General features: G+C 41.7%; 1 protein-coding gene across 3 annotated transcripts in view; it reads right to left on the minus strand.

Moving 5' to 3' along the window:
• The window catches only part of PTPN12 (protein tyrosine phosphatase non-receptor type 12), an 83,992-nt gene that overhangs the window by 39,809 nt on the left and 23,613 nt on the right, over positions 1-20,570 (minus strand). For all 3 annotated transcript variants that reach the window (XM_075599618.1, XM_075599617.1, XM_075599619.1), the window contains 3 exons: positions 4,477-4,585; positions 3,104-3,180; positions 1,855-1,950 (listed from right to left, as the gene is read on the minus strand). In XM_075599618.1, coding sequence (XP_075455733.1) covers positions 1,855-1,950; positions 3,104-3,180; positions 4,477-4,585 — 282 coding nt within the window. The remainder of the gene's footprint in view (positions 1-1,854; positions 1,951-3,103; positions 3,181-4,476; positions 4,586-20,570) is intronic.

Raw genomic sequence — 20,570 nt, forward strand, 5'->3', positions numbered from 1 at the left:
GTTTATGTCCCTACCTTTTTGGCCATCTTTACAGCCTCCATCTGATAAAGACAGAACATCTTAAAGCTTGAGATTCTGTAGCTTTTCTAAAGGAATTGCATTATTACACTTCTGCCGTTGCAAAGGTCAAAGCGATAAGGTCTTCAGCAGTTCACTGACAGAAAGAATGCATTGTAGGCAGCAGAGGGAAAACTCTGGATATACAGTATTACCTTGTGGATGCCAAAATTTCATAAAACCATCTTTGGTTGGAAAGTTAAGATGACGGCTCACAAATTGGGGATTACATCCCATTTGCTGCTAATATTCGCCAAGTTCTGCTCTGTCTGACACTGGGGTTACTATACTTTTTGCCAAGACAAAAATCATACGTTTCTACAGACCACCTTCTGTATAATGAATGGTTGACTTTATAATTCACCATGTGTATTGAAGATACAGTAAAGTGGAAGCATTTCTCCAACAATCTTTCTACCCATTATCCCAGATTGTGCCACAAATGAAGTGGTGTTTACTACCATTGAAAATTTCAATCTAAATGTCCAGCTACTAAAAACAAACAATACAAAGCTATTATTCTGGTATGGTATGGATCCCACACCTTGATACAAGAAGAATTCTTCTGCAATGTTCCAGTGATCAGGATTCATGTTAGTTCTTAGAAAATGTGCAATATTAAAAGTGTAACCCATTTACAGTTCTATTGTTAGTGGCACACACTAGATCTGACAGCTTGCCATTCTAGGTGTAGCTAGCCATTCTAGGTATGACAAATTCTCAAAGTTACATACCTCAAGTAAACTAGCAGCACTCTGCTTTTTTGGCGAGGGGTAGGAGGACTACCTTAGTGGCTATGGGAAATCCCATGGAGTTCAAGTGCACTTCCCCTTCTTTCCAGGGATCCCCCCTGGTTACCGGTGAATTAACTTTTAAATGCCCCAGGAAAAAATAGTTACCTGGGAGAATAATATGGTTGCCGGGTTAGCCTAGACTCGGCGGCTAATAGAAAGCCACAATATCTGAAGAGGACGGCGGGGCTTTCTACTAGTTAACCCGGTTGCCAAATTTGTCTTTTTAGCGCGTAATGGAGGAGCTTCACGGGAACGCCCCGGTTCTACAACACGAGGAGGGTGTGGGGAGAGAAGGGGTAGGATTGCCGCTTTAAATTAAAGCAGAGAAGGAGATATGGCAAAGAGCATACAACTTACTGTAGCTCCCCTACAAATTGCACACAGTCATTAAGTAACTTCCACAGACACAAATCATATACGTTTTCCAAGCCAAACAGTAGAGAGAAAAAGGAATGATGAAAAACATTCCCAATGTGTACATGTGCCTTAGGGGTATTAGACCTAACACTTGCTCTTATCTTGCAAGGCAACAGGCTCAGACATGACTTAAGTTCTTACTCTCCCTTGGGTGGATGTCAGCTGATATTCTAACGTGCTGTGTGTAACAGCACACAGCAGACGTTCTGCAAATCTCACTTAGCAAATGCATAATAAAGTTTAAAACTGCTAAAAGCACTCAGCCATGCCATCTACTCAGCCAGCCATCCAATATAGGTTTCTGGGCAGCATTTAATGACCGGAACATTTGCTTTCATATTAATGCAGCTAAATGTTTCAACTCATGTCTACAATTCATTTCATTGCCTCTGGTCCCTTCCAATTTAATGAAGCAATAAGGTATTAAAATAACGTTTAACCGCTATGTTTATGCATAGACTAAAAAACACATCAATTTTAGCTCTCCCCTAAAAATATGTTGTTAAATGGTCTCCGTACATTGCATTAGTTTTGAAAGAAACAGAATGTGCTTTTCCAAGGAAACACACAGAATTAGATTACTTACGACAACATTATACTCCCAAATCATCCTCCAGAAATCTATTACTGTATTTGCTAGTGGTCCCTGGGTAGCGATGTATGCTTTTGGCCCATGTACTCCCTACAAAAATTAAAAGAAAAGGCATTAATAAAAGTAATTCAGACAATGGTATCTACAATGCAGTACAATTGCAATTAGACAGACCAGTAAAGAACGTATTCCTGAAATTGATATCCATCCATTGCTGCCAGAGGCATTGCCATGTTTTATATGCCTCCCTGGAAGCAATATCTGTGCAAACTCTAGTCGCCCGATTTTAAAAGTGAGATGTGCCACTACAGGGCAGAGTTCTGCCTAAAAGAACCTGGGCATCAGTGCAGCATTTTATTGGATATGAGTCACTAACCGCTCCAGACAAACACACAAGCGACTACTCAGAATACATTTTGTTAAGACAACGTAGCTGCAAAATGAATAAATGCGAATTACTATATGAACTGAAATTACAAGAGACATCTAGACTTGAACATATACAAGTTAAATAATATTTTTCGCTTTTGTTTAAGGGGGCAGCAGATTGCTTAATCTATTGTAATCAGACAGGCTGCAGGGGCAGAGCATTGCAAAAAAACAAATAGGTGCATTTGCAGATGTCCCCAGAGAGAAAAGGAACTATGTACTATATATACAGTGTCATCTATGAATTATACCTGCTGCTGCAGTGAACATTTGAGGAATGTACTTAATGTCAGGGCAGATGTGTCTCACTAACGTAACAAGCCTCAGCTTACAGGGAATCCTACAGCCACACAGTTGTCTTTCCTCTGCTGCAGGGTGACAATGGAGATGAGCACTCTGTGTGAGATTGTATGCGGACAGTTTATATTACATGACACACTAAGAGGTCATGTGCAAACCACGTTCTACAGTAGTAATGCAAGAGCTGAATAGCCTGCAGAAGGGAAAACTTGATCTGTCAACAGAGCTATAATCCCACTGCGAAGATGGTTACTCATTCAATTGCAACCATGGTTAAGAGTACAACAAATTCATGAAATGGAAATAAAAAGCTACATTTCATTTGTTCCTGCTTCAATATACCATCAGCTTTTATTCATTGCCAATGACAAAAAGGGATCATAACATACATCAAATCTGCTTTTCCAGGCCCAATAAGGCTACAAGAACTTTGAACTATATTCACAGACAACAAAAATATGTCAACTCAGGTTACAGTGGAAGCTGTAAAACAGGCCATGCAGAAATCACATACCTTGATGAAGTTTGCGTTGACATAGTCCGATTCATGGGGGGGAATTTTCAGTGCCAGTCTAACTCTGCTGTGGTCGACTGTAGGGAATACAAGTTATTACACATTCATAATTTAACATAATACAACAACGTGGGTCCACAGCAGGCTAGTCCGCTTAATCACTGATTTACATGTCTTTACATACTGTCAGAGAAGCAAATAATGTACACAAGGAAGCAGACTGTCCTGTGTAGAGGATCCACCCCTCTGACAGAAGGCAATATTGACTGCATACTTCCATCTTGGAGAAAGAATGTGAAATCGGAAACAAAGTTTGAACATTTCCAAAGCAAAAAGGGTAAACGTGCTGCTCAGAGATGGGTATATCTTTTAATGCGCTCTGCCCGTACAAGTGACATCAAATATTGTGGAAGACTATACCACACAGAAAAAGCGCACCAGTTTGATATAGGACTTTATTTAAAGCTGCATGTCCCCCCAGAAGCCTACGAGTCTCACACTCCTGTTCGTATCTTGCCCCATGAGCCTTTTCTGCTTTTCCCCCTAATTTTCTAGTGATAAAAAGCATGATTTAATATCTAACAGCACCTTTAGATTGCAATGGGCTCTGTGGAGAACGTAATGTTAACCTCCCAGACACTAAATATTTTACATTTGTATCTCTAAGCATCAGATTTTAAAAATAGAACTGTTTTGGAAGAGGCAAGCAGCCCTCTCTCAAGGCAATCAGCATTATAGGGCTGGTATTGAGGCAGGTATTCATTTTATTGAACAGTAAACGAGAAGAACTTTGCAAAGCAAAAATCAGTCCAGAACCCCTGTTAAAGCTGCCGTTTTACATTAAAAAAAAAATCCATTCAAAACATGCATCAATACAATCTACACACGGACAAGTGATTAGCCAAGTTGTTATTGATCCGTTCTCCTGTAATCGATTGCCGAAATTCAGCTCGGGGTTCACTGAATGTATTTTGGATAATCTGACAGCCAAAGTTCTGTAAGGAAGATCATGTGACCAGGCAGGCACTAAAATCATTGGTTCACTGCTAGAGGGGGCAGGGCTCAAAAAGGGGATGCTGTTTCAGAAGGGGGAAGAGGATGTGACTTTGTATATGGTTGCTATAGGAACAATAATGCCTGTTACATTAGAATACATTCAAAATCATTAAAATAATTTTTTTTTTTTTTAAATGCTACAAGTTCTCATAGTACAGAACCGAAGTAATAAAAAAAATATATACGTGTAGGAGAATATTGCTTGAACTGCAGCTTTAAGGTTAACAAGTTAAGCATTTACAAATCAGAGGGTCCTGCACTAACAGAAAGTCTGCAACTATACATCAGGGTGTCAGAATAAAATGTAAAAGCCTTACACGGCAGAATATCCTTGTATCTGTTCTTTTTTACATTTTCCTCTTTTTCTCCAGTGATTGTTGGATAGATCTTTTCTGTTCTATACTTGGTGGACAGCCTTCTCAATCTCTGAAAGTAAAAAGACAATTTAGGGGAGAGGGGAAAAACAAAGGAGGAGGGGGGCAAAATGGACAAAAAGAACATAATCTGGCATTAAGGCACCAGTTCTTTATATACCGAGAGGGAGTGGGGGAGGAGAGACAAAGTAGCAATATGCTTAGAAGTCTTCAGAGAAAGTTAACAGAATATATTGAGGAAACTAGAGGGGTAAGAGCCTGAAAACAAGGTTTGCTCTAGATTTCCCAGCAGCAATACAAGCACAGGGAGTTCTCCTTCACAAACTGTTGTACAAATCTGACACATTACAATTGAAAAACATAATTCCCATTATGGTCCTCTTAGATTATTGGAGTACTGAAATTTTTAATAGGTCTGTCCCTTCTGCAATCACCAATGCACAATGACAGCCACCATACCACCTCAGGGCCGAATACAGGAGAGGTTTCTATAACAGCAAAACATCCTGCCACTAGTTTGCTGTGTTCCTTTCCATGTGTACAATGCCTTTGCCCACTACCATATCATTGTGTTACCACATACACCTGAAATACCACTACGACCTGTAATGGAGGTGTAAATAGAGGTTTCATATATTTAACATAAGTTTTCTTCACGTTAAAAGACAACTTTGTTGGCTGAAAGTCACAGTCCCATGTACGGCGTTTAAAAAAAATTGCTTTAAAAATACACGTTACTTTACAACAACTAGAAGTGCTAAAATTAAGCATCACTGGTAATCTAATGAACCTCCAAGGTGTACAATGACAGCCATCTTCGTTTCAGTCTGATTTGGAGGTTGTACTGCATCATAAAACCAAAACGTAATATCGCTACAAAAACCACAAAGGAACCTTTTGAATGGCTATAGAAATAAAAATAACAGATATGTAAGTGCGACTGCACCTTACAAAGCTCATGATAAATAATGGCCTCAAAAATAGTCAAATTAAGAATAGTAATTGTCCCAAAACAATACCCTGTGAAGGTAAAGGTATAGGTAGGAATGTATGTCTATATCGCACCATCCACGTACATAGCGCTTCACAGCAGTAATAATAGTGACAATATTATAATAATGGGAATAAGCGCTTCAGAAAAACAATAGGAAAAAGTGTCCCTGCTCTGAAGAGATGACAGTGTTAAGTAGGGAGAAGTTAGAGACTGGAGGAAGGTGTTGTGGTGTGTCTGGAAGTCGTCATGGTCAATGCATATTAGATTTATAGTATCAGCCACAGAGCTACCCATATGCATCATTAAAGAGGTATGTTTTAAGATGAGTCAGGCTGCGCTTATAGTGCCTTGCGACAGCGACGTCGCTCCGAAACAAATACATTGACTCCATCGCAAGCGCTTATAGTAAGCACGACGGAGCAACCAAAACTTTTGAAGCCGGGTAAATGTGATTCTTTTTTTAGAGACAGTCGCCACGTGACTGTCTCTAAACTAAATCAAATTGTGTGGCCCGCCCCCTTAGTGACGTCACTGGCCGTGTCGCCAGCGACGTCGCTAAAAACCGAAGTACAACTTTTGCTAATGACGAAGTCATCGTCGCATCGCCAGCACTATAAGCGCGTCCTTAGGCAGAGCTTGTACTACCAGCCCAGGCGCGCGTACGCAGCCCCAGCGATCTGTGCACGTGTCGAACACATCACTAGGCTAGTTCGCCCTCATTGGCTGAACCAGCTCACGTGATGCGGCAGTCCAAGACAATTTGTTTTAATTTTAAAAAAATTGTTAATTTCATCTTCTCAAAACGCTGCCGCGTCAATGCGCTATGTCGCCGGCAGGCACTTGACCAACTACTATAGCCAAGTACTGAATTGTGCCTAACGTGCACGCAAACGCGCACATGTATCGACGCCGCCACTATAAACTCAGCGTTAAAGGTGGGAGAGGGTGTGGGGCAGTAAGGGATTTAAGTTTTTGCTTTGGATACAAAAAAGGGGTAGCAGAAGACATATTTGAGCAGAACGGAAGAGTCTGACATGTGTATAGCGAAATTAGGGCGGAGATGTAAGGAGGGGCAGGAGCAGTGTATAGTCCCAAAAAAACAAAAAAATACAAATAAAAAACCCTTAGAAAGTAATACAGAATTTAAATCTGCAACGTGGAGCGATTTCAGAAGCAGAAACAGATTTAGGAGAGTAAAGTGATTCTAGCAGTAGCATTTAGGATAGGATTGTAGGAGAGACAGGCAAGCTAGACAGTAGAAGGCTACCATGATCAAAACAGGAGAGAAGGAGGGCCTGCGTTGAGTGTTATCAGTAGAGTGATAGAGGATAGAGCGTATCTTATGTTATGGAGGAAAACCTACAAGTTTTAGCTACATTGTGAATATGAGGGAGAAGTCAAATGTGACACCTAGGCAGCGTGCTTGTGATACTGTGTGTATGATTGTACTGCCATCAGTAATGTAGAAGAGGGCAGTAGGACTAGGTGTGGGAGGAAGTATGAAGAGCTTAGTCTTCGACATGTTAACGTTGGAGTCGGCAGAGGGCCATCCAGGATGATAGAAATCTGAGAGACATTGAGACTTATATCTGTACAGCAGGTGTATGGTCAGGTTTTCAGAATATCCCTGCTTCACCTCAGATTGGTCAGTCTTAGACAGCCACCTGTGCTGAAGCAGTGATATCATGAAAACCAACCTGTTGGGGGTGGTCTTGAGGACTGGAGTTGAGCACCCCTGACCTAGTGTGTGAATGGATACGAGAAGTTCCCAGGAGAGCCCCTAGGGTGCACACAGATCGACAGAGTAAGAGGTGTTGGCAAACGAGACTGAAAGTACGATGAGAGGCAAGAGGCAACCCAGGATAGAGCTCTTTTACGGATATGATGATTGCTCATTATAGCAGACATCTAAATTATATACTCTAGTACCCCTTTGCAACCAAAGGCAACGTGTTACTGCCTCTGTAGCAGCAAAGGCTCTTGTGCAACAAAGGACAGTTTTGGGTGCTCAGAACGTAAACCTATAGTAAATTTAATATAGAGATACCAACCCTGATTAAAACAATATACTGAATCAATTAATCTTTTAAATGGTCACATTGCAAGATAAGTCACGACTCAAACATGAAATGAACACCCAATAGACATTCACAAAAAAACTATTCTGGGTTGAAGGTCCAACACTACAGACCAGGAATGCAGCTAAAGAAGTCTTCCAGCTTTACACATTCTTTGGGAATTAAAAGGAAAAATGTGACATCTTGATATGCCATTTATACAGTTATCAACAATGTAATTAAAATCTTACACATACAACCATTTACTTGTCCGCACTCTGCCCCCTCTAAATAAAAATCAATTGAAACAGTTCAAACCTATATGCCCTGCTTTCTAATAATATAAACCTTGTCTCAACCTAGGTAGCCCAGTTTTCATTATCCATTCCATCTTGAAGTAGAGTGTTCAAGTACCAGACAGGGTAAGCCCATCCTGCCGATTATTGCATTTGATGGAGGCTTGTACCACAAGTCACATTGTGTGTATCTAATGAGAAATACATTAGATAGCCAGAGGGAACTCGATACCCCACAATATCATAGAAAAAAAAATGCTCATTTTAACTAGAAGTTAATTTTCTTTACTGCTCATCCACCAACATGCAATGTACCTTTGCAACATCCGACTGAATGTTTAGTAAGGGATGAAATTAAACAGTAGGACATTAAAAAAAAAAAAAAAACAAGTTCAACAAATGAAAATGTTCTCTCTGTGAAGGAAGTGTGTCGTTAAGGCAGATTATCAAACCAGGTCATCTTCCCACTGTAAATATTCACTTCCAATGGACACAAACTAGTGTAGACATAACTTTAGTATGAATGACTTCCCTCTGTTCCGTATACACACTAATTTCATATACCAAAAAACATTTAATCTTATACAGAATACACACTGGCTGTAAAGAGGTCAAGCCACTTCTATTATACATCTATATTGCACTGCTGCTCATTTTGTCAGAGCAAGAGGATTTTCCAATGAAATGTGTGATCAGGAAGACAAAAGTAAATGGTGACAGCATAATAAATGTATTCACCTAGCCCTGACAGTGCACACAAACGCGTCATGAGAGTTTACAGCAGGCCTGCCCAACTCGTAAAGTGAGAAGGGCCGAACTGCTCCAAGGAAAAAAAATTTGGAATGCACGGGTTAAATCATCAACATCATCTCTCCTCCAGCACCTCTCATCCTCATCCTCATCATCATCATCATCATCATCCTCATATCTCCCCCAGAACCCCTCACTATCAAACTTTACGATACTCCCCATCTATCTCTCATACCCCCATCTCTCCCCCTCACCCACACAATACCCCACTCCACATCAAACACACAATACCCCCCTCCACATCCCCCCAGCCCATTCCATGTCAGAATCCCCCCCCACAAGTCAGCATCCCCCCCATGTCTCGCTTCCCTCAATATGACACTCTGCCCCTCCCCTCAATGACACTCTCTGCCCCTCCCCTCAATAACATTCCACCCCTCCCCTCAATGTGACTCTCCCCCTCCCCTCAATGTGACACTCTCCCCCCCTGCAACTCACATCAGTATTTCCCCCCCCCCACACCCTGCACCTCACATCACTCTTACCCCCCCCTGCACCTCACATCACTCTTTCCCCCCTGTCCCTCACATCACTTCACCCCCATACCCCTCACATGTCAGTAGCCCAGCCCCCCCTCTCACATGTCAGCAGCCCCCCCCCTCACCAGCCCGTTTTTCACACCCCCCCCTACCAGCCCGTTTTTCACAGCCACCCACCCCACCAGCCAGTTTTTCACCCCCCCCCCCCCACCAGCCAGTTTTTCACCCCCCCCCCCCCACCAGCCCGTTTTTCACCCCCCCCCCCCCACCAGCCCGTTTTTCACACCCACCCCCCCCCCCCCACCAGCCCGTTTTTCACACCCACCCCCCCCCCCCCCACCAGCCCGTTTTTCACACCAACCCTCCCCCACCAGCCTGTTTTTCACACCGACCCCCCTCCAGCCCGTTTTACACACACACACACACACACACACACACACACACACACACACACACACACCTCTCTTAGATCAGCTCAGCACATCCTCTCTCCCCGGTACAAAGCCCCGCCCCCGGCATGCTCTGACCTCCCCGGCATCCTGCTATTGAAGGAAGAAAAAAAAAACACACTGCTGCTTCCTCCTCATGCTGCTGCTGCCCCCGCACACCGCAAAACACGGGGGCTGGGAGGGAGGGGGAGGAGGGATGAATTGCTGCCATTTTTTTAAACTTTTTTTTATTATTATTTGTTTAATTAATTAATTAACTGGCGCCCGGCCAGAGTCATCGCGGGCCGCACAGAGAGGCCAGGCGGGCCGCATGTTGTGCAGGCCTGGTTTACAGGCACAATGAATCCCATTAGATTTTAGTTTTAGTAGTACAAGGAGATACATACTCTGCCATGGTTACAAACAGAGATCCGCCTCATTACAGACCAGTACTCCTGTCAGCCGCCATCTCCCACACAGGGCTTAAATATTTCATATATATTTTTATTTTTAAAGCAGAGTACTAATGTATTAGCAACAGAAAGTTATAGCACCATCTAGTTGATTAAAGCAGCAATACTACTAGTCCTTTCCCCCTACCCCCACATTTTTATTTTCATATGTAAAACATGTGACAAAGTACAATTCTATATTCTTACCTAAGCTGGCTATCATTTGGTGCTACTTTTACAAGTCTGTAAAAATCCTGATTGTGTGCCTAACAATGGCTGCCTTTCACTTTCAATCAATCCTTCAGTGTACCTCAGCAACTACAATGTATCCTTGTATTACGAAGATAACATCTATTACAATTTACAGCTCAAACGAACATTGTGATGTGCCAAACAGTAAAGTTCCTAAAATCTTGCACTGCTTGGGAGGTGGGCTAAATCCAGCTATAGAATTCAAAGGATGCTTTTAAAAAATAAAAGCTCATTAAAAATGGCATTAAGAGTTGAAAAAGAAAAGTCTGTTATTTAGTACACCAAGGCCCCAGTCATGCGAAAATCACCGGAACGCGAAAGTAGCAATTTGTTATGTGCGCATGCGCAGACCGGCAATGCGCTGCTCTACGCATGCGCATCATAGTCAAAACACCTCATTCTGCGCATGCGCGACCACAGATCGGTCCGTTCTGCGCATGCGCGACATCTGAACATGCAGCCAGTTCGGCAGACATGGCGCCCCCCTTCTCGGTACCGTCGAATTGCGGGGCCTTGCTGTCACAGAAAAAAAGAATGGTGTGAAACAGCGCTAATATAAATAACTTAAGTAATATGAAACACAGGCAGCCAAGTAAAAAACTGATAGTACAATCAGTCAAATAGCATGAAGAACAAAGGATGAACCGGAGCCACAGGTAAAAAAGTGAAATCAAACCAATTAGTGTATAGTCCAAATGGAGTCCTAATAAAGCTGGTAATCAAGGATTCTCACATCAACGGAGTATATGTGGAAAAAAAGAGAAGAAAAAGAAACAAATTATGGTGATGTACTGCACCATAATTTGTTTCTTTTTCTTCTCTTTTTTTCCACATATACTCCGTTGATGTGAGAATCCTTGATTACCAGCTTTATTAGGACCCCATTTGGACTATACACTAATTGGTTTGATTTCACTTTTTTACCTGTGGCGCCGGTTCATCCTTTGGGGCCTTGCTGTACTACATAACAGATAGATATATATAAAAATAAAAAAAACACGATTATACAGGTTCTGCAGCTTTACGACAGAAGATTAGGTAATCTGTTTCATAGTTTAATATATATTGAGCCCCTTAACTGCCACAAGGACCTGCAATACAATTTCCAAATGTGAAAGGGTTAAAATTCTCAAATTGAGGATCAGAACCAACTGCAATAAAGAACAGCAAAAACATGAAATGAACACCCAATAGACATTCACAAAAAAACTATTCTGGGTTGAAATCCAACCAGGCCTAATTTTATATGAGGGGCCTGAAATATGGCTTCGCTGACACCAGCATGACCAGGACCCTTTTAAATGCACCGTTAAAGACAATCTTTGGGGGATTCTGCAGAGTATCAGGGGTTGTGGCTAGCACTACAGGTCCAAAAGTTGGTAGTTGGTTAAATATGAAATCCTGGGTCTGACTGCACTTAAATAGATTTGTAACCATTACAATTACATGAAATCAAAGGATTCCAAAAACAAGTGTTTTCTAGGTACCGTATAATCTTGGTTTATTCTGCAAAAATGGGTCAGGTGGTCATATTTTATGTTTTGGCTCGTATCTTAAATACAGACACAATAGTGAAGATAGCAAGTATTATAGTAAAAAAGTTCTAAAGTATTTGATATATGGAGGCAAAATTAAATGGTCAAAAAGGATGGGGTTTTTTTTCTTCTTTTAAAGTTGTAAAAATGTCATTAGTGATTGATGAAAGTGGTGGGTTGAAAACAAAAAAGGTTGGCATATGTTGTTTTCAATGAATATACAGTAAGCCAAACATTTAAGACATGAAGGTAGATTTCAACCAAGGGAGTATCTGACAAACTACATTCCCTATTTTTTTTCTTTTTATATGTAAAGCACACGACAATGAATTCCACATTCTTACCCAAGTTGACAATTGCTGGTGTTATAAATCTGTAAAAATCCCAATTGTGTGCCTATGAAATGGCCACCTTGTGTGTGCTGCACTCTCAAATAGTGCAGCTGACATGTAACATATTACCAAGTGTAACACATTGTTTATTACAATGTTACAACATTCAATCTGCTGTTTGGAACAGATCTGTTTGTGATACTTTGTTGCCAATGAACAGAGCTCAAAAAAGGTGCGTTAGAGCCAGTTTCAACAGAGGGAGTGTGACTTTCTAATTCGTTTCTATAGCAACCAAATGATCAGTACACTAATAATGTCAGTAGGAGTTTAAAAAAATGCAAACACTATTATCCAATACTACAAACCGAACACCCTCACAAAATCATTGGAAGATTTACTAAAAAAAAAAAAAATTTAAAAAAAAAAAAAAAATCAAGTAAAGCCAAGGAATTTCAGCAAGAAGTACAAAGACAGACCACATCCTCAAATAGATTTAGTGGCTTCCTTAGGAAGATTTTAAATAGCTCATATTAGGAATTAAGTGCTTACAGTTTTCAGCACTGCGAGTAATCCCAGACTATGGGCTTTTATTATATTCGCAGGGGCGTAACACTTCATGGTCTACTAAATTACAAGTTTGAACCTCACAGGCCAACTTTTAGATACATATTAGCAGCGGATTTGTGACAAGTCTAAAAATGTTCCAACATTTAACCCTGTGGGTGCCCTGTGGACATACAATTTCTTCAAAGTGCAGGTCTCCTGAAAGACAGATACAAAGTAGAGCTCTACTCACAAGTTCAAAAAGAAGTTCTCCATTTAATGTGACGGCCAAGAACAGCGGAACGTTGTTTCAGGTCCTGTATGGACCTTTCATAATGGGACCTGAAACGTTGTTTGGCTGTCACATTAAATGGAGAACTTCATTATTAACTTGTGAGTAGAGCTCTACTTTGTATCTCTGTCTTTCAGGAGACCTGCACTTTGAAGAAATGTTTTGTCTGTGTTGTCTGCACAAGCAGGTTTCTCCTCGCCTAAATCTGTGTCCCCGTACTTTGGCGTTGCCCTATGGACATAGCCACCTGTTCTGGCAGTTCAGATGGCACTCAGATGCCCCATGATGTAGTAGCTACATTTTAAAGACCTGCCTCCTTTTTCTAGTGGAGATTGCGTTCTGCACTCGAGAAGTGACCACAGCGCCGTGGCACCTCCAGCACTCAAAGGGTTAAATGTAAACATTGTACGTGATAACTTGTTATTTGCTTGTTTATCATTGTGGCAGTTGGAATTGAAAGAATACTTGCACACGGAGAGAAGATTCATCAAGAACCGATACACGCAATCGCATCGCGATCAGTGTTCTAGGTCATTCAATGGTGGTGAACACAGCATCCCAGTGCATGAACTAGTATTGAACCATCGTGAATCTCAGCATACATCTTTACATATACTCACAAAATTCATGTTAGTGTGGAGTAATATCCCGATTTCATTCCTTCTTTGTAGTAAAGTGTATGCTGCATGTTTTAAAAAAGTATTTATGATGAACTTATTCAGAATTAGCTTAAATTCCAATTCCAGAAATACCTATTAGATTAAAACCATATACCAGAAGACAAAATGTGACAGTTTGCATGGCTACATATGGAGTTGATCCTTATGTCAACCTTAAACACACAAGTATGGAATTTAAACAAAAATATAACTTGTTAGGTGTTCAAATCTGCCAGAGAAAATAATTCAACTTCACTTACAATGTTTATTATGAAATATCAAGTGGAATTCACTTGGGGCCCAAGGGAAAAAGATAATTGCATCAATACATCTAAAACACAGAAAACTAATCAATATGAACTTGATAAGTCAATGAAGTAACAAGCAAAACATGGAGAGAGAAAAAAAAAATGACAGGTGGTCGCTGTGAAGAGGCCAGTGCTGGAGGAGCAGAAGCCCACAGACAGAACAGCTAATGACTGGATAGCATGGCCTGCCACAGTACCCAGTCAGAGTGGATCCCTGAACTTGTAGTACCCAAATATGTAAACCCAACCACTTTGCTGTAATTGTGTTGCAGGGCCCTATAAAAGAAAACATGTTAACCAGTAAAAGAAAAAAAAAAACCATCATGCTATTTTCAATCGGTGCTCTTTTTTCATGTGACTTCTTTCACAATAGCTATCTGACATCAACTGTCCTCCTACGCACTAACCAAAAAGGAAAACCTCAAGCCAGAACACTTTATTCTCCATCATTTGTTGATGTGGATTAAATTCAACAGTGGGTGTCCAAAACAAGGCACATTAACCCCCTCAACACACACCATGTCAGTATGCTTACAAAGCATAGTGTCCTGTATTTGTAACTGCATTGCCTCCTGGAACCAAGTAAAATGTACTAACCCTGGGGATGCTCAACTCCAGTCACCAAAGCCCCTCCTCTCCCAAAAGGTCAGGTTTTTAGGATATCCCAGCTTCAGCTCAGGTGGCTCAGTCGAAGACTGCCCCACCTGTGCTGAAGCAGGGATATCCTGAAAACGTGACCAGTTGGGGGAGCTTGAGGACTGGAGTTAAGCACTTCTGTACCAATGGATTTCAGGAGTCTTAGGTGCTGGCAGTAAACAATTTCAACCCATTGTTTACACAAGTCCCACTACGGGATGGGATACGCTTTCTGTACCAGATTTGTGCTGTGCCGTTTGTGCACGGACATAAATCCATCTATATACCTTTAAAAGCTGTGACCCCCTTCTACCATTTGTTAAAGAAATAAATACAGTGTCCCCTTTATTAATTACTTCTAAAAATAGGGAAATACAAGAAAATAACCCCTTGCTAGAGGATAAATCTAAAGCTAGAACCCTTCATAAGAATCCTAATTGGATCGGATTGCCCCATCAAAAGTGATATAATGGAGTCAAATTATTGAAATACAAAACCGTGATGTTTCTTTATAATTGATCAAGATACAGATAGTGGTGACGACCTAGTTCATCCCTGATCTTTTGGCGACAAATATAGTTATAAAAACGAAAGTGAAACTCCAATCCTAAAACTAGTACCTGTGACAGATGAACTGTTTTAATTAAATATCTAAATAGTTTGACAGTCATTGTAACTCATAGTAACTGTGGATATAAATGTCTTGCATCTAGGATGTCATTTCTAAATGAGGAGCAACCTTTAAAATATCCCCAAATTCTCTCAGGCTGCTACGTCTGAAACACATGTAAACACCACCAGCTCTGAGACTAGGTGTGGTGTTGTGCACGCGACTTCACCTAAACCCAATGCGCATTTCACTCTGAACGGAGCTCATTCTGGTGTGAATTCAATGCATTTTATTGACACCCCTCTGTTTGCAAGTGGCACAGAAGGATACTGTTCTTTATAAATAGTGGTTGATTACATATATGTATCTTTCTGCAACCCTACTTTCTACGCTAAGTAAAATAAGGAATTGAAGCTGGACTTTATTTTGGAGGAGGAGGAGAGGGGGGGGGAGAGAGATAGGGAGGAAGGAGAGAACACACCTCAACTTCCCTTTCCCTCCTCCCTTCTCCACCTTCTTAAAATTGGAAATGAACAAGAGGCCACAAAGTCCCCACTAGTGCTCAAAAACCACTAACAGCACAAACATTCATATAGTATCAAGTGCGGTCTAAACCAGAGCAAGATAGTCATAGGTTGCATGTGAGTACATTGGTGTTAGTGCAGATTAAAGGATGATTTCAATCCAATAATATATCTTATATACACAGCACACATAGGTAGTCAATTCTCAGTCCTGTTGGCAATGTTGGCCCAATGATACAGTCCAAGAGACCAGTTGATAAAACAATGATAGTGGAAAAATACTCACTGAATGTGACCATCAGTATAGGCTCCAGGTCGCGTGCCTCTCCTGCAGCAGTGTAAAACACAAGAGGTTCCTACTTGATCCAGCTGGATACCAGGAACCAGAAGAGCACAGCAGCAAAAATGGGGACCAAACAATGAAGTGCTATTAAAACAAGGTAATTTTAATCCATGAGGGAAGTACACAGGAACATACAGGTGGGCCAGTGATCCTCTAACGCGTTTCACGCTTGTGCAGCGCTTTGTCAAACCTGTATGTTCTTGTGTACTTCCCTCATGGATTAAAATTACCCTGTTTTAATAGCACTTCATTGTTTGGTCCCCATTTTTGCTGCTGTGCTCTTCTGGTTCCTGGTATCCAGCTGGATTAAGTATGAACCTCGTGTTAAAATTGAAAATAGTTTAAACTCTTATCATTGATGACCATCCTTGGAACTCTTTTTAGCGTTACAAATTTAGATCCGTTAAAAAAGTTACATAAAGTTTCAAAAATAAATCAACTGAAAGCTTTCAGGGACATGTTTCCAGGTTGATTGTTCGTTTCCCAAGTAGAAAGAAGGCAGCATTTGCATGGGTGAATAGAAATATTTATTGTACGATCAATGTTTCGGTCCCTCAATTGACCATACAGAAAAAGCAGACATCAAATACCCATCCTAGGAGATTACGGTTCTCTTAAAAATTATATTTTTGCAGAGGAATTCTTTATGAAACAGGATAATAATTTAAATAGATTATCTATTGTATAGCTGCATAAATACATAATCACTCAATTAATCAGTTGGATGAGTATATAATTAGCCAATGAGAGTTATACCCTGATGACATGATACCCCCGGTACACAGAAACCGGTCGGGCGAGTGGTTCTTAAAAACAAGTTTTAACTGCTTCAGTGACGTTTTTAGACTGGCATCTAACAGATACACCCATGGAAGACATTGCTTAGCAGTGGCGCCCCGAAGAGATGAGCCGTGGTCGTTTCCTCTGAAAGTCAGAAGGATTTGAATTTGTCTGGATTAAACCAGTTTCAAGACTAGTGAAGCCCCTCCAAACTATAGGATCACAATGGAATGGCGAGTTCCATCGTTCTTTCTGTATTATAAAATATTTAGGTACAGAAGTACACTGAATGCTATAATTGTCCTAAAGGCGCATCTATTGCTACTTAACTGGCTGATCTCAGAAAATGTTTTTTTGTTTTGTTTTTGTTTTTTTTAGGTACTTTTCTTCAGTTACCAGTCATTTGGTGGGCAGAGGTAAATAAGGATGAGTGGGTCTTCCACATTATAAAATGACATGGAAGGAATAGGAGAACGCCTGAGGTCAAACAATCAAGATTACAAGCTGTTTATCAGAGGTCTTTTAAGTAAAACGTGCCTATATTCAGCTGCAAAAGACTGGTATTTTAAGCCAGTGTTAGCCAAAAAGACAATCTCTGCACCAGTCTCTACATTTGGAAATCTTGACTCAGTCCTGACCAGCGAAGAATGTTAACAGGCAGTTGACCCACGAGAAAAGTAAAAATAGAAATAGCAGAGTCCTGGGAAGTAGGCACTGTAACAGAAATAAAATGAAAATATTTATACTTCAGGCACGAGAGACTGCCATTAAACAAGGAAAATCAACAGTAGACTAATACATAAACCCTTTTACTGCATACGATTACTTAATGCAGAATTGTATTGTATTGTATGTCTTTATTTATATAGCGCCATAAATATACATAGCGCTTCACAGTAGTAATACATGCTGTAATCATATAAATAACAGATCATGAAAATAAGTGCTTCAGACATAAGAGTAACATTAAGGAAGAGGAGTCCCTGCTCCGAGGAGCTTACAATCTAATTGTTAAGTAGGGAGACGTATAGAGACTGTAGGAGGGAATTCTAGTAAGTGCGTCCAAGATTATCCACAGTGCTATTCATATGCTTCTTTAAGCAAATGTGTCTTAAGGTGGGTCTTAAAGGTGGATAGAGAGGGTGCTAGTCTAGTACTGAGGGGAAGGGCATTCCAGAGGTGCGGGGCAGTCAGTGAGAAAGGTTTAAGGCGGGAGAGGGCTTTAGATACAAAGGGGGTAGAAAGAAGACATCCTTGAGAAGAACGCAAGAGTCAGGATGGTGCATAGCGAGAAATTAGGGCTGAGATGTAAGGAGGGGCAGAAGAGTGGAAAGCTTTAAAAGTGAGAAGGAGAATTGAGTGTGAGATGCAGGATTTGATCGGAAGCCAGGAGAGGTATTTCAGGAGGGGAGACGCAGAGACAGATTTAGGAAAGAGTAGAGCGATTCTGACAGCAGCGTTTAGGATAGATTGTAGGGGAGACGGGTGAGAGGCAGGGAGGCCGGACAGCAGGAGGTTGCAGTAATCGAGACGGGAGAGAATGAGGGCCTGAGTCAGAGTTTTAGCAGACGAGAAACAGAGGAAAGGGCGTATCGTGACATTGCGGAGGAAAAAGCAACAAGTTTTAGAAACGTTTTGAATGTGAGAGGAATCGAGTGTGACCCCTAGGCAGCGTGCTTGGGCTACTGGGTGAATGATTGTATTTCCAACAATAATGTGGAAGGAGGTAGTAGGGCCAGGTTTGGGAGGAAGTATAAGGAGCCCTGTTTTTGCCATGTTAAGTTTGTCGGCAGATGGCCATCCAGGATGATATTTCAGAGAGACATTCAGAAACTTTGGTCTGTATAGCAGGTATAAGGTCAGGGGTTGAAAGGTAAATTTGTGTGTCGTCAGCATAGAGGTGATATTTAAACCCAAAAGATGTGATTAGGTCACCTAGAGAGAGTGTGTAAAGAGAAAAGAGAAGGGGTCCCAGAACAGCGCGAGAGCGCGCTCGATAGAGGAGGAGGTGTTAGCAAAAGAGACACTGAAAGTACGATGGGAGAGGTAAGAGGAGATCCAGGATAGAGCTTTGTTCCGAATAACAAGAGTATGGGGAATGTAGAGGAGAAGAGGGTGGTCCATGGTGTCAAATGCTGCAGAGGGGTCGAGTAATATGAGCAGAGCGTAATGACCTCTGTCTTTGGCAGCATGGAGGTCGTCGGTTATTTTAGTGAGGGCTGTTTCAGTAGAGTGAGCAGTGCGGAAGCCAGATTGTAGAGGGTCTAGAAGAGAATAGGTGTTGAGAAAGTGTAGCAATCGAGAGAATACAAGACGTTCAAGGAGTTTGGAGGCAAAAGGCAGGAGGGAGACAGGTCGATAGTTGGAAGGACAGGTAGGGTCAAGCTTGCTGTTTTTGAGCAATGGTATCACGGTTGCATGCTTGGAGGATGGAAAAGTACCAGAGTAGAGGGAAGAGTTAAAGATCTGAGAGCATAGGGATTATAGAAGGAGCAAGAGGTTTTAGGAGATGGGAAGGAATGGGATCAAGAGGGCAGGTGGTAGAATGAGAAGAGGAGATCAGCAGTTACACATCCTCCAAGATAGCAGAAAAATAGTCAAGAAAGGCAGGAGAAGAGTTAGGAAGCGGTGTGGGATGGGAGGAGGCAACAGATGGGATGTTCTGACGTATGGATTCCACCTTTTCCTTAAAAAAAAGTCAGCAAAGTCCTGAGGTGAGATGGAGGAAGAAGAGGAGGCAGCCGAGGGTGGTCTGAGTAGAGAGCCAGAGACAGAAAAGAGGCGACGTGGGTTAGACTTGTGCGTGTTTATTAGTAATGAAAAGTAGGTTTGTTTAGCCTGAGGGTAGAGTTTAAATAGGACAGCATAAATTTGTAGTGAAGGAAGTCTGCGAGCGTATGAGATTATCTCCAGAGGCGTTCAGAGGAGCAAGTGGAGGAACGCAGCATGCCTGTGTTGGAGTTTAGCCAGGGTCTGGGGTTAGAAGGGCGAGGACGGCAGAGAGAAAGCGGGGCATGTAGATCAAGAGAGGAGGATAAGGCAGAGTTGTAGTTCCTGACCAGATTGTCAGGGTCTGAAGTAGAACTGAGAGAGGAGAGGGAGGAGCGTAAAGTGGAATCAAAAGCTGGTAGGTTAATAGAGCGCAGGTTTCTGCAAAAACGAGGGCTAGATGGAGATGGAGAGGGGAAGAAGCGAGAGAGAAAATTAGATGAGGTGATGGTCAGAGAGAGGAAAAGGAGAAATGGAGAAATCGGTGAGTAAAGTTTAGTGAAAACCAGGTCTAGGTAGTGGCCATCTTTGTGGGTGCTAGCTTCAGTCCACTGTTGAAGGCCAAAAGAAGAGGTTAGAGAGAGAAAGCGGGAGGCCCAAGGAAGAGAGGGGTCAATGTGGCAGTTGAAGTCCAAAAGGAGAAGAACAGGGGAGTCCGAGAGAAAGAAAGAGAGCCAGGATTCAAAGTGAGATAGAAAGGCAGAGGGGGATGAGTAGAGGTAGGTGGGCGATAGATAACCGCCATGTGGACTGGGAGAGGCGAGAAGATCTGAACTGTGTGAATCTCAAAGGAGGGAAAAGCAAGAGATGGGGGGGGGGGGGATAGGAAGGGTTTGTAACAGCCGAGAGAGGAGAGCAGGAGCCCCACCTCTGCCATCAGGGCGCGGAGTGTGGGAGAAGGAAAGGCCACAGTAGGAGAGGGCAGCTTCCAGAGCAGA

This window comes from Ascaphus truei, chromosome 5, assembly GCF_040206685.1.
Source record: "Ascaphus truei isolate aAscTru1 chromosome 5, aAscTru1.hap1, whole genome shotgun sequence".
NCBI classification, from domain to species: Eukaryota; Metazoa; Chordata; class Amphibia; order Anura; family Ascaphidae; genus Ascaphus; species Ascaphus truei.